Source organism: Leucoraja erinacea, chromosome 15, assembly GCF_028641065.1.
Source record: "Leucoraja erinacea ecotype New England chromosome 15, Leri_hhj_1, whole genome shotgun sequence".
Classification (NCBI taxonomy): Eukaryota; Metazoa; Chordata; class Chondrichthyes; order Rajiformes; family Rajidae; genus Leucoraja; species Leucoraja erinaceus.
Genome location: NC_073391.1, coordinates 26,232,350 through 26,246,385, shown reverse-complemented (window position 1 = coordinate 26,246,385; position 14,036 = coordinate 26,232,350). Strand labels below are relative to the sequence as shown.

Genomic DNA, 14,036 nt, shown 5'->3' with positions numbered 1-14,036 from the left:
TCTCAAGTAGAGGGGAGTAGAGGAAATACGGCAGGAAGGAAGGGGTAGGGGTGGCGCAAGAGCTGGCAAGGGATAAGTGGATAAGGTGTAGAAAGGAACTGCAGGTGCTGGTTTATACCAAAGATAGACACACAGTGCTGGAGTAACTCAGCAGGTTAGAGGTCAGGCAGCATCTCTTGGGGGAAAAAAAGGATGGGTGACATTTCGCGTCGGGACCTTTTTTCAGATTGAAAGTAGATGGGAGGGAACTGGAGGTAAGAAAAGTGGGGCTGGCAACAGATGGTCAAGGGTCAAGAAAGGGTCACTCGTGGGGAAAGGGATCAAGGACCTCTTGTCCAAGAAATAGGCACGGAGGTGGAGACAACAGAGGAAGAGATGGACGTCATGGAGGATTCGGACATCACTGAAGTGTGGGCACAGGGCCACTGCTGAGGACCAAAGGCTTAGCATCAGAGGGGGAGGGGGGCGCATTGGGGCAGAGTTGGAGCTGGGGTCAGAATCAGAAGAGGGCAGGAATGGGGTGCATTGGGGGGGGGGGGGGGGGGGTGGTAGGGGGGGTACCCTGGTGGGAAGAAGGGGGCTCAGAAGAGAGACGAGAATATGGGCTGGTGTCACAGTAGGGAATGTGGTGCGATTCAGAGGCAGCGGAGGTGCGGCGGGACCCCTCGGTGTCTGGAGCCCAGTCTGGAGGTGGCCGGGTTAGCGATGGGATCCGCAGACGCTGCCTGGTCGACTGAGTCCCTCCAGCTGTGTTTTTTCTGTTGCACACCTGCGGTCTCTGGTGTCTCTGGCTCAGGCACGAGATCGATATATTTTTCAATGGGAACGCGGAGCAGACAAGAAAATTGATGTAACCGGATCACAGATACCGTAGCCTTTATGTTCTTCACCATTCTTCCGTGTTGGATGTTCATCCAGAAGGAATATACATCTCAGGTGGGACTGACACCTTGAAGCATGTCTACAGACACTACCCCCGCCTCTTTCCACCCGCGGTCTTGATATTCCAATGGTTTGATTTTTCACTGCGAAAACTATTTCCCCAATATAATTCGGCTGACGATAGACAAGGAATCGTGCTGTTGAACCAAAGTTAGAAGTTAAACGTGAACACATATTTTTTCTTTTGATTCACCAGCTTGAAAGCATGATTGAGAATGTCATCGCTCAAAATCTAATCGAGGTAAAACACACAAACTGGGGCTGCGCAGCACAGTGCGAACATGGACAAAGTCAAGCAACGTAACTGGAGGCGATCGACACGGTGTCAAGGAACTGACAGAGAGTATGGATCGGCAGAAAGAGAGAATTGAATGCTGTATCGGAGAGAGTCACTTCCACTGAACGTGCTTTGACTGGGGGTTTTACTAAGAGGAAGGAACCAGCCAGTATAAGCGCAAGTAAGAGAACTCGAACACCTATTTTAATATGTAGGAAGGAACTGCGGATGCTGGGCTCCACCGAAGGTAGACACAAAAAGCTGAAGTAACTCAGCGGGACAGGCAGCGTCTCTGGAGAGAAGGAATGAGCGGCGTTTCGGGTCGAGACCCTTCTTCAGACCTATTTTAATGTTCCTGCACTGTATCCTGCCGAGAAGAAATTTCGAAACAAAATCGGTAAGTACTTTAGACTTGAAAAGTATTTATCTACCTGAATATGAGAATAAGATGTGATTGTTAACTGGAAGCGTCCTTCGCCTACGTGCTGTAGGATATAACGCTGTGCCCCTGGGATTGTTGTTTTACTAATACTGCACTGAGATCACTACTGAGAAATTCTAGATTAGCTTTCGAGTTTAGTCTATATGAGGTGGGATTCGAGGAAGAGCGCGGAGCTGAGCAGTCAGACAAGAGAGGGCGAGGGAGAGGGAGAGAGAGACACCAAGTGTTTTCGAGGGACTCAGCGGGTCAGACAGCATTTGGGGGGGGGGGGGGGGGGGGGGGGGGGGGATGGACAGGCGATGTATAGTCAGTCAGTCAGTCAGTGGTGTGACTGTGAGAGTCGCCTCCATCGTTGTTTTGAGTGTGTCCGCTGTGTTTGGGCTATGTCAGGATTTTTTTTTTTACCAAGACGTAAAGAAACAGCCAGACTCGACGTAAGTAAGAGGTCGTGGACACTTGTCTTAGGGAGAGAAGGAATGGGTGACGTTTCGGGTCGAGACCCTTCTTCAGCCCCAACCCCGCAACATCGCCCGTCTGTCTCTACTCTCCAGAGATGCTGCCTGTCCAGCTGAGTTGCTCCAGCCTTTTGAGTCTATCTTCACTGTCAACCAGGATCTGTAGTTCCTTCCTACACACTTATTTTTTTCGGGACCCTTCTTCAGACTCGGGGTGGAGGGAGGGAGGGGGGGGGGGGGGGGGCTGACTTATTTCGAATAGAAGGTAAATGTTGTTGTTTTTTTCTTTGTTTGAAACCAAAGCAGGGGTTTGTGACTTGGAAATTCAGAGCAGTTTCGAGCTGAGACCATGGAGGAGCGGACGCCGGGTTCGGAGAGCTGGCTGGACGGAGCGGAGAACCTCACTACCCGGGAGATGCTGCTGGAGGAACTGGGGAACCTGTCGGCGCAGTTTCAGGGCATCCAGCTCATCCAGTCCTTCAAACCCCTCATCATCCCCTGCTACGCCCTGGTGGTCTTCATCGGCATCTTCGGCAACTACTTACTCATCTACGTGATCTGCAAGACCAAGAGAATGCACAACATCACCAACTTCCTACTGGGCAACCTGGCCTTCTCCGACATGCTGATGTGCGCCACTTGTGTGCCCTTCACCCTGGCTTATGCCTTCGAGCCGCGGGGTTGGATCTACGGCCGCTTCCTCTGCTACTTCGTGTTCCTGATGCAGCCGGTCACAGTGTGCGTGTCGGTCTTCACTCTGACTGTGATAGCCGTGGACCGTTACCGTGCCACGGTGTACCCTCTAAAGAGGAGGCTCGCCATCCCCAGCTGCGCCTACCTGCTGGGGGCTATCTGGCTGCTCGCTTGCCTGCTCGCCGCCCCGGCCTTGGTCCACACTTACTATGTGGAGTTCCCCCACCAGGGACTCACCATCTGCGAGGAATTCTGGATGGGGATGGGAAGGCGCCGCCTCCTGTACGCTTACAGCACCCTGGCCGTCACCTATCTGCTGCCCTTCACGCTTATCTCGCTGTCCTACCTGCGTATCTCGGTCAAGCTGAAGAACCGTGTGGTCCCCGGTAACACCACCCAGAGTCAAGCCGAGTGGGACCGGACGAGGCGCAGGAAGACTTTCCGTCTGCTAGTGCTGGTGGTGGCCGTGTTCGGTCTGTGCTGGCTCCCTCTGCACCTCTTCAACCTGATCAAAGACATGGACATCAACCTGATCGACAAGCAGTACTTCAACCTGATCCAGTTGCTATGCCACTGGCTGGCGATGAGCTCCGCCTGTTACAACGCCTTCATCTACGCCTGGCTCCACGACAGTTTCAGAGGGGAACTCAAGAAGATGTTCTGCTGGCGGAACCACAAGGTGGCTCCGACGGTTCACTGCGTGATGGCCAGTGAGGTCTTGTAAATAAACCCAGCGCTCGGCTCGACGATCAACTAAAAGCGCTGGAAACACTCAGAGGGCCAGGCAGCATCTGTAGAAAGAGAAAGAGAGAGAGAGAGAAACTGCTGTGATTTTGAGCTGCCGCTCCCTCACAACGCTAGAGACCAGGGTTCGATCCGGACTTTAAACTAGAGATAGAGAGGTAATAGGCCCTTCGTCACCGAATTTCCCCGTACACTAACACTATCCTCCACTAGGGACATTTTTTTACCGAAGCCAATTAACCGACAAACATACAGTGTGGGAAGAAACCAGAGTACCAGGAGGAAACCCATGCGGTCACAGAGAGAACGAACAGACCTTGTACAGACAGTACCCATAGTCAGGATCGAACCCGGGTCTCTGGCACTGTGCCTGAACTCGGGTTATATCGATGTCGAGTTTTCACGTTCTCACTGTGTCCGCGTGGGTTTCCTCCGGGTGCGACGGTTACCTCCCCATCCCAAAGACGTGTAAATTGTAAGTTACTTGGCCTCTGTAAATCGCCTCGAGTGGGTAGGGGGAGGATGAGAATCTGGGATAATATTGAACGGGTGATGGGTGGTCGGCGTGGACTCGGTGGGCCGAAGGGCCTCTTTCCGTGCTGTATCTCGAAAACTAAACACAACTCAGTTGGTCAGTCTGAGGAAGAGTCCCGTCGTCAATCGTCTCTTTCCCTCAACAGTGACAGATGCCGCTTGACCCGCTGAGTTCCTACAACTTGTGTGTGGAAAGGGACACTGATGGACATTTCAAGTTCTCCAGGACACTTCTCCGGGATGTCTATCTCTGCTTCTCCTTCCACAGATCCCGAATATTGCCATCAATTTTCATCTTTTATTTCGGGATAGGGTTTCCTCGTGTTTCCCGTGCATCCTCTCCGTCGTGTGCTTGTGTGTGTGTGTACACATATCGACGTGGCACATCAGTCTGTGGAAGGGCCGGGGAAGGGCCGCAAGATCACGAGATAAATGTCGTAATATTGAGCGTGGTGGGGGAAGCATAGAAACATATAATAACATATAAAATTCTTAAGGGATTGGACAGGCTAGATGCAGGAGAAATGTTCCCGATGTTGGGGGAGTCCAGAACTAGGGGTCACAGTTTAAGAATAAGGGGTAGGTAGGCCATTTAGTACTGAGATGGGGGAAAACTTTTTCACCCAGAGTTGTGAATCTGGAATTCTCTGCCACAGAAGGCAGTGGGGGCCAATGCACTGGATGTTTTCAAGAGATAGTTCGATTTAGCCCTTGGGGGCCAAAGGAATCAATGGATATTGGTACGGCGTACTGATTTTAGATGATCAGCCATGATCATATTGAATGGCGGCGCTGGTTCGAAGGGCCGAATGTTTCTATGTTCTATGGAGCAGTCTTCACCGTTTGAAACCCCAAGAGTACCCTTCCTACTCGTTTGGGTCCAACTCTCGGCTTTAAAAAAATAACTCAAACAAAGATTGTGAATACAGTATCTCCGCGTTGTCATGTCCCAGATTTTGTGGTGTGCGTTCTAGATTCACAGCAGCCGTTGCAATTCTTGAAGGGAAAGTAAACAGTGTAAAACACAATTTGTATTTATAAACCGCGAACAAAAATCTGTTATAAAAGTATTAAACTTCTTTTGTGAACTGCAGGGCGGTGTAAGTATTAATTTCGTCGATTTTTATTATATAACATAGTTCATCAGCGGAGCTGTTATGGTTTCAGTCGGAGCTACAGTGGAACTTGTTATATATCAAGATTGATTCACTCATAGACGAGTTTCAGCGCGACCCGACCCCACTTGACGCCGCTTGTGAAGCTGCCCTGCTCTCTCCACGCCCGGCGCGCTTTGTCTATCAAACGAAGCTGGGCAGTGATGAGATTTGTCTCACGAGTTTAAATATGTCAGTTCCCTATCCTGAGTGAAAGCATCTTTGACTGCCATCCGCTACTCGAAGTCGGCTCATCCTCACTTGTCGGGTGGAACATTGGTGTATTATTGTAAACTAGAATAAAACCAGGTGGATAAGTTTCAGTCTGACTGCCTGTGTGCTCCCGCAGCGCAGCTGTGCTTAAACATGCATGCAATACATTAAATATGGCAATAAATAACGACCAAAGAGCCATGTCTTCGGTCAACCAGCGAAAATACCAGACTGAGATGGCCAGGGCAGCCAAGGCGAACCGTTTCCAGCAGATTGGACTGCATTTGCTTCGCCTCACTCGCCCCCCTCGCCCACACACACACACACACACACACACACACACACTCACTTTCCATTCCCCGAGTGTGTTTCATTTCCATTCCACCACCGGCTTTTCGGAATGAGATCGTTCTCCAAGCGATTCTCGCTCCGTTTTGGGGGAATCGATCTGTAAACTCGATCTGTGGTAGGGTAATCCATTAAAACTAGCGATACTCCACAAACCATCGGAAATCTATAAACCCACCGATATTAAACACAAAGAGCTGGAGTCGCTCGGCAGGTCAGGCAGAATCTCTGGAGAGAAGGAATAGGGGGGGTGGCACGTAAGGTCATCGGGTGAAACGGCGTGATGCACGAGCAGCTCAATCCATGTGGAGGACAGGGCGGCCTCCGTATAGGGCAAAGATCTTATAGCTAAGATCTTTGGTATAGGGGGGTTGCACGTAAGGTCACTGGGTCATAGGGCACGATGCACGGAGCCGCTCAATCCATCTGGAGGGCATCCATAACTTCCGGTATATGTTATTAATGCAAGAAACGCGTACTTTCCTACCTGTTAAAAACCGCCAAAATGTAGATTTTTTGCGCTGTAAAAAATTGTGGAAGTCGGGGTGTGAGAGACATGTACCCAACTTTAGAATTCCAAAAGTGAAGCGAAATGAAGGTAAATAGAAGCGAGAGCTGGAGGGACAACAGCAGCTAAAGTGCTTGGCGAACATTGGCCGTGCAGATATCGGAATTGAAAATATTGGCAATTATCGCGTTTGCTCACTGCATTTCATCAACAGTAAGGCATTATTTTTTTTTTTTTCTTCTTGATTCCTTTGGTATCTAAAAAGTCTCAGAAGTGAAAAATCTGGCTGTAAAATTTGCTTCAGAGGCATTTTCTTTTTGTATGTAAAAACCCACTTGAGAACCATGGGCGATTTTAAAATTTTACAGACAGATTTATCACCTGAAACGTTTTAGATGCCAAAGGAATGAAGAAAAAACACAAATAATGCCTTAGTTGATGAAATGCAGTGAGCAAACGGCCAATGTTTGTCAAGCACTTTGGCTGTTGTTGTCCCTTCAGCTCTCGCTTCTATCTACTGTCATTTCTCCTCACTTTTGGAATTCTGAAGTAGGCTAAATGTCTCACACGCTTATCCCGATTTCCATAATTATTTACAGCGCAAAAATTGACAATTTCGGCGGGTTTTAACGGGCCCGCTACGCTTGAAACAATGGTAAATGCTTACCTGCAGTACATCGCGTGTAATCCATTTGGAGTAGCCTAGCAACAGTAGGGGTCATGGGTCGTGACCCGACTGTCGTGAAACCTCCCTATACACTGTTAACACATGAAACGCATAGTTTCTTTCCTGTTAAAAACGGCCGAAATGATCATTTTTTGCGCTGTAAATAATTGTGGGTGCTATCATTGAAAGCGGGAAGTTATCAGGTTTAAACTGGTATTATCTCATGCTGTAGCGTCTTTTACAATCCGTTACTAATAGCTGCATTGTCCAGAGAGACTGCACCATCTCGATAAGCCTTTGCTAAATAAAGCAAACTCAAAGTCAGAGCAATTTGATTGCAATATTGTGGGGTTATTTCTTTGGGTGACTGATCGCTAAGAACCAAATGCTCTAGTATCTTTGCTCCGAACCCGAGCACCAAGATGTAAGCGGCAGAAGGAGCGCATCACTCTGGACAGCCCACACTCTCCACTCCCCCGGAGTCAGCGGTGTCCGGCCACGGCCACCCTCCACCCCGTCTCCCCCTGTGCGGCTGCACTGTCAGGAGCTGTGGGTCGGCAGTGCCCACACACGAGGCCGGATGGAGCGGGGCCGGGTGGAGCGGTGCCAGGTGAGGTGGGGCCGCGGCTCTGGGCAACATCAGCTGCAGCAAAGTTGGGGACGGTCTGCTCCCTCCGCCCACCCAGAGTCACTGACCGCGCTGCACCGACACCCCGAACCTCTTCCCCGATCTCTTTCCCGACCTCTTTCCCGACCTCTTCCCCCCCCCCCCCCCCCCCCCACATCCCCGCCCGGGGTCCGCTAGTGTACAACCAGTCGGGATGCTGGGCCAGAAGAAGGGCCCGCTGTGCTGGCAGCCATAGTAAATGCTTACCCGCAGTTCATCGCATGTACTCCAGTTGGTATTGCGTGGCAACAGTATGGGTCATGGGTCGTGACCTCGACTGCATGCAACCTCCCTATAGGGAATTTTCGAGTGGGCATCATTCTTTAGACTTGTTGATAATCCATGAATTCACCAATAATCGATAAATCTACCGATAGTCCATAAACCCATTGGTAATCTATAAAATTACCGATAGTCCATAAACAATCAATAATCAATAAAATGACCGATAATCCGTAAATTCTTAAAACAATAGATAATCCATACATGCATAATCTATAAACTACTGATAATCCATAAACCACTGATGTTACACCAATGTTATGCACCAATTGTACATAAACAATCAGTAGTCTAAAATGACCGATAATCCATAAAGCAATGACAATCGATAAAATTACTCATAGTCCTTGAAATCACTGATGCGACGAACAATGCACTTTTGATTATCACTCTAAATGCCCCATGTCCTGTAACATTGCACCTGTTCAAGGCCTTCAGCAGCACACAGATTGTTCAATTTTGACACGAATTAGAATCGAACAGCAGGAAAGAAGTCATTTAAAGATGACCAATTCACCCCTGCGAGATATAATGAGATGCACATTGCACGAAAGCAGATTCTGCCCTGTCCAATTTCATTGAGGCAATGTCTTGAATACTCCGACAGGATCATGCTGTTTCTTCTCAGCATTGTATTTCCATTTTCCTGCGCTTCAACAGAGGGTGGCATGTTACAATTCACCAAGAATATTGTAGGTTAGACCGTCTATCACAGAGCTCCACTATCGTAGGGAGGATGGCATTCTACCAAAGGGCAATAAACACCCTCCAAATTGTGAGTGCAAACCCAAAATCATTGGATACTGCTGAATTAAATTGTGTTTATTGCACATTATCCATGAGTACTGTGTTTAGGGGCCTATTGTGCTTCAGCAAGTAAGTATTTCATTGTTCTGTTGTTGGTTCATATGACAATTAAACACTCTAGACATTTGACTCTTGAATTGTCCCCCAAATTCAATGCAAAACTGACTGCTTAGTTTAGTTTATACATTCAGCGCAGAAACAGGCGCTTCGGCCTATCGAGTCTGCACCGACCAGTGATGACCTGTATGCTTGTTCTATCATACACTATGGGCATTTTATAGAAGCCAATTAATCTACAAGCCTGCACGTCGTTTGAGTATGGGAGGAAACTGGAGAAAACCCACGCGGTCACAGGGAGAACGTACAAACTCCATACAGAGAGCACCCGTGGTCCGGATCGAACCCAGTTCCCTGGCAGAAACTCCGCCCCTGCTCCACTGTGCCGTTCTCTGCCATTTCTGGCTGTAGCCCATCAGCAATGTATCCTTTCTGTTTCTTTTATTAGGCTGTGGGCCGAGCATCAAAAATGTGTCTAGAAATCAACTTTCGTGACCCATGCTTTGGAACTACATGAAAATTTGCACAGATTTAGATGAAATATAGTTGAGAAGGAAGTCATAACTCCTCAGTGCCAAAAGTTACACATTAATTGCACACAAAACTGCCTTTCCTTTCAAAAGCCCTTGAAAAGATAATTTTAAGTCAACTTATGCCTTACCTTCACCAAAATACTATCTGGGAAACTTTCCAATCAGGTTTCAGGGCCCACCACAGCACAGAGTCTGCCTTGTTGAGGGTACATAATGACCTACTTCTCACCGTTGACTCCGGCGACTGTGCAATCCTGCTCCTTCTCGACCTCAGCGCAGCATTTGATACTGTCGACCACACCATCCTAATTGACTGCCTCCGGTGCGGGGTTTGTATTAATGGCACTGCCCTGAGCTGGTTCATCTCCTACCTCAAAGGTAGGAGTTTCTCTACTAACATAGGCTACTCTTTCTCCTCCCCAGCTAGCCTCTACTGTGGGGTTCCACAAGGTTCCATCCTTGGCCCCATTCTCTTCTCCCTATATATGCTCCCCTTAGGCAAAGTCATTCAAAGGCACAGCATTTCCTTCCATTGCTATGCAGACGTTACACAACTCTATATCCCCCTGAAGCCCAGCAACCAATCAAATCTACTTAACCTTATCCACTCGAGGATATAAAGTGTTGGATGGCCCAGAACTTCCTCCAACTAAATGAGAGTAACTCTGAGGTCATCCTTCTCGGCCCCTCAGACTAAATCAAAACGGAAGCCTTGGAAGCCTTACCCTATTACTCAAACCTCACATCAAAAACCTTGGCGTGATATTTGACTCAGCATTGAAATTTGACAAACAAGCCAATGTCGTGGTAAAAGCTAGCTTCTTCCAGCTTCAGACGATAGCTAAAATGAAACAATTCCTCCAGTTTGATGACCTCAAAAAAGATCATCCACACATTTATCTCCTCTCGCCTCGATTACTGCAACTCCCTTTACACTGGCATCAGCCAATTTTCCCTGTCCTGCCTGCAACTGGTCCAAAATGCCACAGCGAGACTCCTGATGGGCACCCGAAAAAGGGACCACATCACCCCGATTCAGGCATCTTTCCACTGGCTCCCTGTGCGGTTCCGAATAAATTTCAAGATCCTTCTTTATGTCCACAAAGCCCTTAATGGGCTTGCCCCCACCTACATCAAAAGTCTGCTGACCCACCACACCACCTCCAGGTCCCTCAGATCAGCCGACTTGGGGTTGCTGAACATCCCGCGGTCTAGGCATAAGCTCGGGGGCGACCGGGCCTTTGCAGTTGCAGCTCCTAGGCTGTGGAACAGCATCCCTCTTCCCATCAGAACTGCCCCCTCCATCGCCTCTTTTAAGTCGAGACTTAAAACTCATCTTTACTCTCAAGCCTTTCTTGACATCCTCTGAGTGAGGGCTATATGTATGTATTTATGTATGTACTTAATCTATGAACCAATGTTGTATAACGTTAGTACCTCCACCAATGTAAAGCACTTTGGTCAACGAGAGTTGTTTTTTAAATGTGCGATAGAAATAAAAGTGACTTGAAGTGACTTGACTAATTAATTAAACTAATTAGAAAATGAGATCTAAAAAGTAAGCGGCATCTAGTGTCCAATGCCCATATTACAACATGGGGAGCCTATTTCCGTGTTGCAGTCTATTTAAACCATATACCTGTATTATACTATAAATATATGATGTGAATATGACTGTAATCATATATAATTATGATTATAGCACACGGTATTGGGGGTTCAGTATTGATGTGGATAGAGAACTGGCTGGCAGACAGGAAGCAAAGAGTAGGAGTAAACGGGTCCTTTTCACAATGGCAGGCAGTGACTAGTGGGGTACCGCAAGGCTCAGTGCTGGGACCCCAGCTATTTACGATATATATTAATGATTTGGACGAGGGAATTGAATGCAACATCTCCAAGTTTGCGGATGACACGAAGCTGGGGGGCAGTGTTAGCTGTGAGGAGGATCTAGGAGGCTGCAAGGTGACTTGGATAGGCTGGGTGAGTGGGCAAATGCATGGCAGATGCAGTATAATGTGGATAAATGTGAGGTTATCCACTTTGGTGGCAAAAACAGGAAAGTAGACTATTATCTGAATGGTGGCCGATTAGGAAAGGGGGAGATGCAACGAGACCTGGGTGTCATGGTACACCAGTCATTAAAAGTAGGCATGCAGGTGCAGCAGGCAGTGAAGAAGGCGAATGGTATGTTAGCATTCATAGCAAAAGGATTTGAGTATAGGAGCAGGGAGGTTCTACTGCAGTTGTACAGAGTCTTGGTGAGACCACACCCGGAGTATTGCGTACAGTTTTGGTCAGGGGCGGATTAAGGCTCACTGGTGCCCTAAGCACTGACCAATCTTGGTGCCCCCCTCCTTTCTACACTGACCTAGTCCATTTTAGTTGTTGACCTGTCTGACCAGATATACAATGCAGGTTGCAGCAGTACAAAAATGTATTCATATGATAACACAATATACTGTACAAGCTAAGCCAAGCTTGGGCTACATAAAGTTCTACAAAAATGCAATGTAACATTTATTTAATATTTCACAAGTTTAATGTATCAAAGTTCCAATATTCATGACCTGAAAGGCATTTTTCTACATTTCATTTCGCAAAATAACTGATAACATCCTCGAAATTAATACTTCTCAGAATGTCTGCTTGAATTGTTAATATACACAGTTAATATACACAGTCTTTCTTGAAGCATAACTGATCTATTTGGGTTTTTTACACGTTTCAGTTGTGAGAAAGACCTCTCTGTTGTGCAGTTGGTGACCATTAATGTTAAAAATATTCTTAAGGCAATTTCAACATTTGGAAAGGCACTCTCTAGTTTGCCTTCTGTAATTGTGTTGTAAAGTTCCAGGTGAGTGAAAGATGTTTTCTTGGTTGTTTTAAACTTATGAAGAACATATGAATGGAACTGCTGAAGCTCTGTAGACAAAGTGTTGTTCATGTCATCTGGATAAGCATCAATGAGTGTCTGACAAGTCTTTGAGTACCTTTCACTTTCTGATAATTGGGAATTAGCACCTTGTTGGGTGGCATTAGGAACATCTGTCAGACAAGAGAATCTGTCTGCTATTTCCGTGTACACCTTTCGTCTCCTCCTCATTTCCGTTTCTAACTTTTCAACAATTACATAAAAAGTGGAGATACGGAATTTGTCTCTGGCACTGAGAATGACCTCTGGTGCATTTCCATCGTTGGGCATTCTCTTTCTTATACGCTTACGCGTTTGAGTTGCTTTGTATTCTACATCAGGGAGCATGTCCTTTGCAAGTGATTCAAATCTCTCAAACTCATCTCTTGATGTGTGCAACTGGTCTGCCAATGATGAATACAAATCTGCACATGTTTGCAAGATCACATTTTCACTTTGAAGAAGTTGACTTGTTCTATGAAACTTTTCTAAAGTTTCATTCCAAAAATTCAGCATGAACACAAATTCCAGTTCTTGCATCTTGTTTGCAATATTCTTTGCCTCCCTTCTAGTGTCACCTTTTTGCAACTGGTCATCTGATAAATCTTCCAAAGCTTCCAGAATCTTGAAGAAAGAGTTGATAATTGCTGCAGTTGCCACAACATGTGCTTCCCATCTGGTGTCTGAAAGTGATTTCAACACTTTTTCATTTCCAATGCAATCTTTGAGAATTCTCCACCGAGCAGTTGAGGCTGAAAAGAATGTGTAGAGCAGTTGTACAGTGGAAAAGAAATCTACTGCAACTTGACAGCAATCCACAGCACTTTGTCCAACTAAATTTAGTGAATGAGCTGCACAGGGTACATAAATGGCAAACTGATTTGCATTCAAAAGTTTTTGCTGCATGCCATTGTAATGTCCAGACATGTTGGCAGCATTGTCGTATGACTGCCCTCTGCATTTAGCAAAATCCAATTTACAATCATCACATAAGTACTTCAACATCTGCTGTGCCATAGCTTCACCAGTATTTTTGTAATTCCAAAAATGTGATAAATCGTTCAACTGGCTGTCCATCTTGCAAGTATCTGAGCACTATGCTCAGTTGGTCAACATGCGAAAGATCAGGCGTTGAGTCCACAGACAGACTGAAGTACTCAGAAACATTAATTCCGTCAATGATGACGGAGTGCACTTTCTTTGCCATTAACTCAATAAGTTCCTCACATATCGTTTTGGACAGGTACGAAGGGTTGCCTTTTCCAGCATTGCCATACCGTGATATGTGAGCAGCCAAGAATGGGTCAAACTGACTTATCAATTCGAATAGCCCCAAATAATTCCCATTATTGAGAGACCCTTTGGGCGCAAATAGTTTACAAACAAAACAGTAAACTGATCCTTTTGAAGGAGAGTACAACAGCCATTCTCTCTTGTAGTGTTCACCATTGGCTTTTATTCCAAAAAAGATTTTCTGTGAACAGTGTCTCTTTGGCTTCCCACTGATGAAATTGCGACACGATTTGTCAAATGGCCCATTGTGGTGCTGACATTCACTGGGTCCACAAGCAACCCAATAAGTCACATCATCACCATAAAATTCATCCCACAACCCTGGGCCCTTAACTTTGTTCATTTAATCCTTGGTCAGTTCTCTAAACTCCTTGGACAGTTCAAAAGCATTTACACACCTTGTCGTAGAACTAGGTCCAGGTTGTGGCACTTCATCATGTGCCATGTCATCATGAAAATCTGGCCTTGCACCAACACTGCCTGTTTCTGATGAAGGAGATAGATTT

At 46.7% G+C, this 14,036-nt stretch overlaps 1 protein-coding gene across 1 annotated transcript; it reads left to right on the top strand.

Annotated features, from left to right (window-relative positions):
• The first annotated feature begins 623 nt into the window (after nt 1-623).
• LOC129704066 (prolactin-releasing peptide receptor-like) lies at nt 624-5,337 on the top strand. The gene is made up of 2 exons (XM_055646939.1): nt 624-1,616; nt 2,420-5,337. The coding sequence occupies exon 2, from the start codon at nt 2,466-2,468 to the stop codon at nt 3,531-3,533; it is 1,068 nt and encodes a 355-aa protein (XP_055502914.1). The 5' UTR covers nt 624-1,616; nt 2,420-2,465; the 3' UTR covers nt 3,534-5,337.
• The last annotated feature ends 8,699 nt before the right edge of the window (nt 5,338-14,036 follow it).

Excerpts from the sequence above, each read along its gene's own strand:
- LOC129704066 (XM_055646939.1), top strand. The coding sequence starts at position 2,466 with ATGGAGGAGCGGACGCCGGGTTCGGAGAGCTGGCTGGACGGAGCGGAG.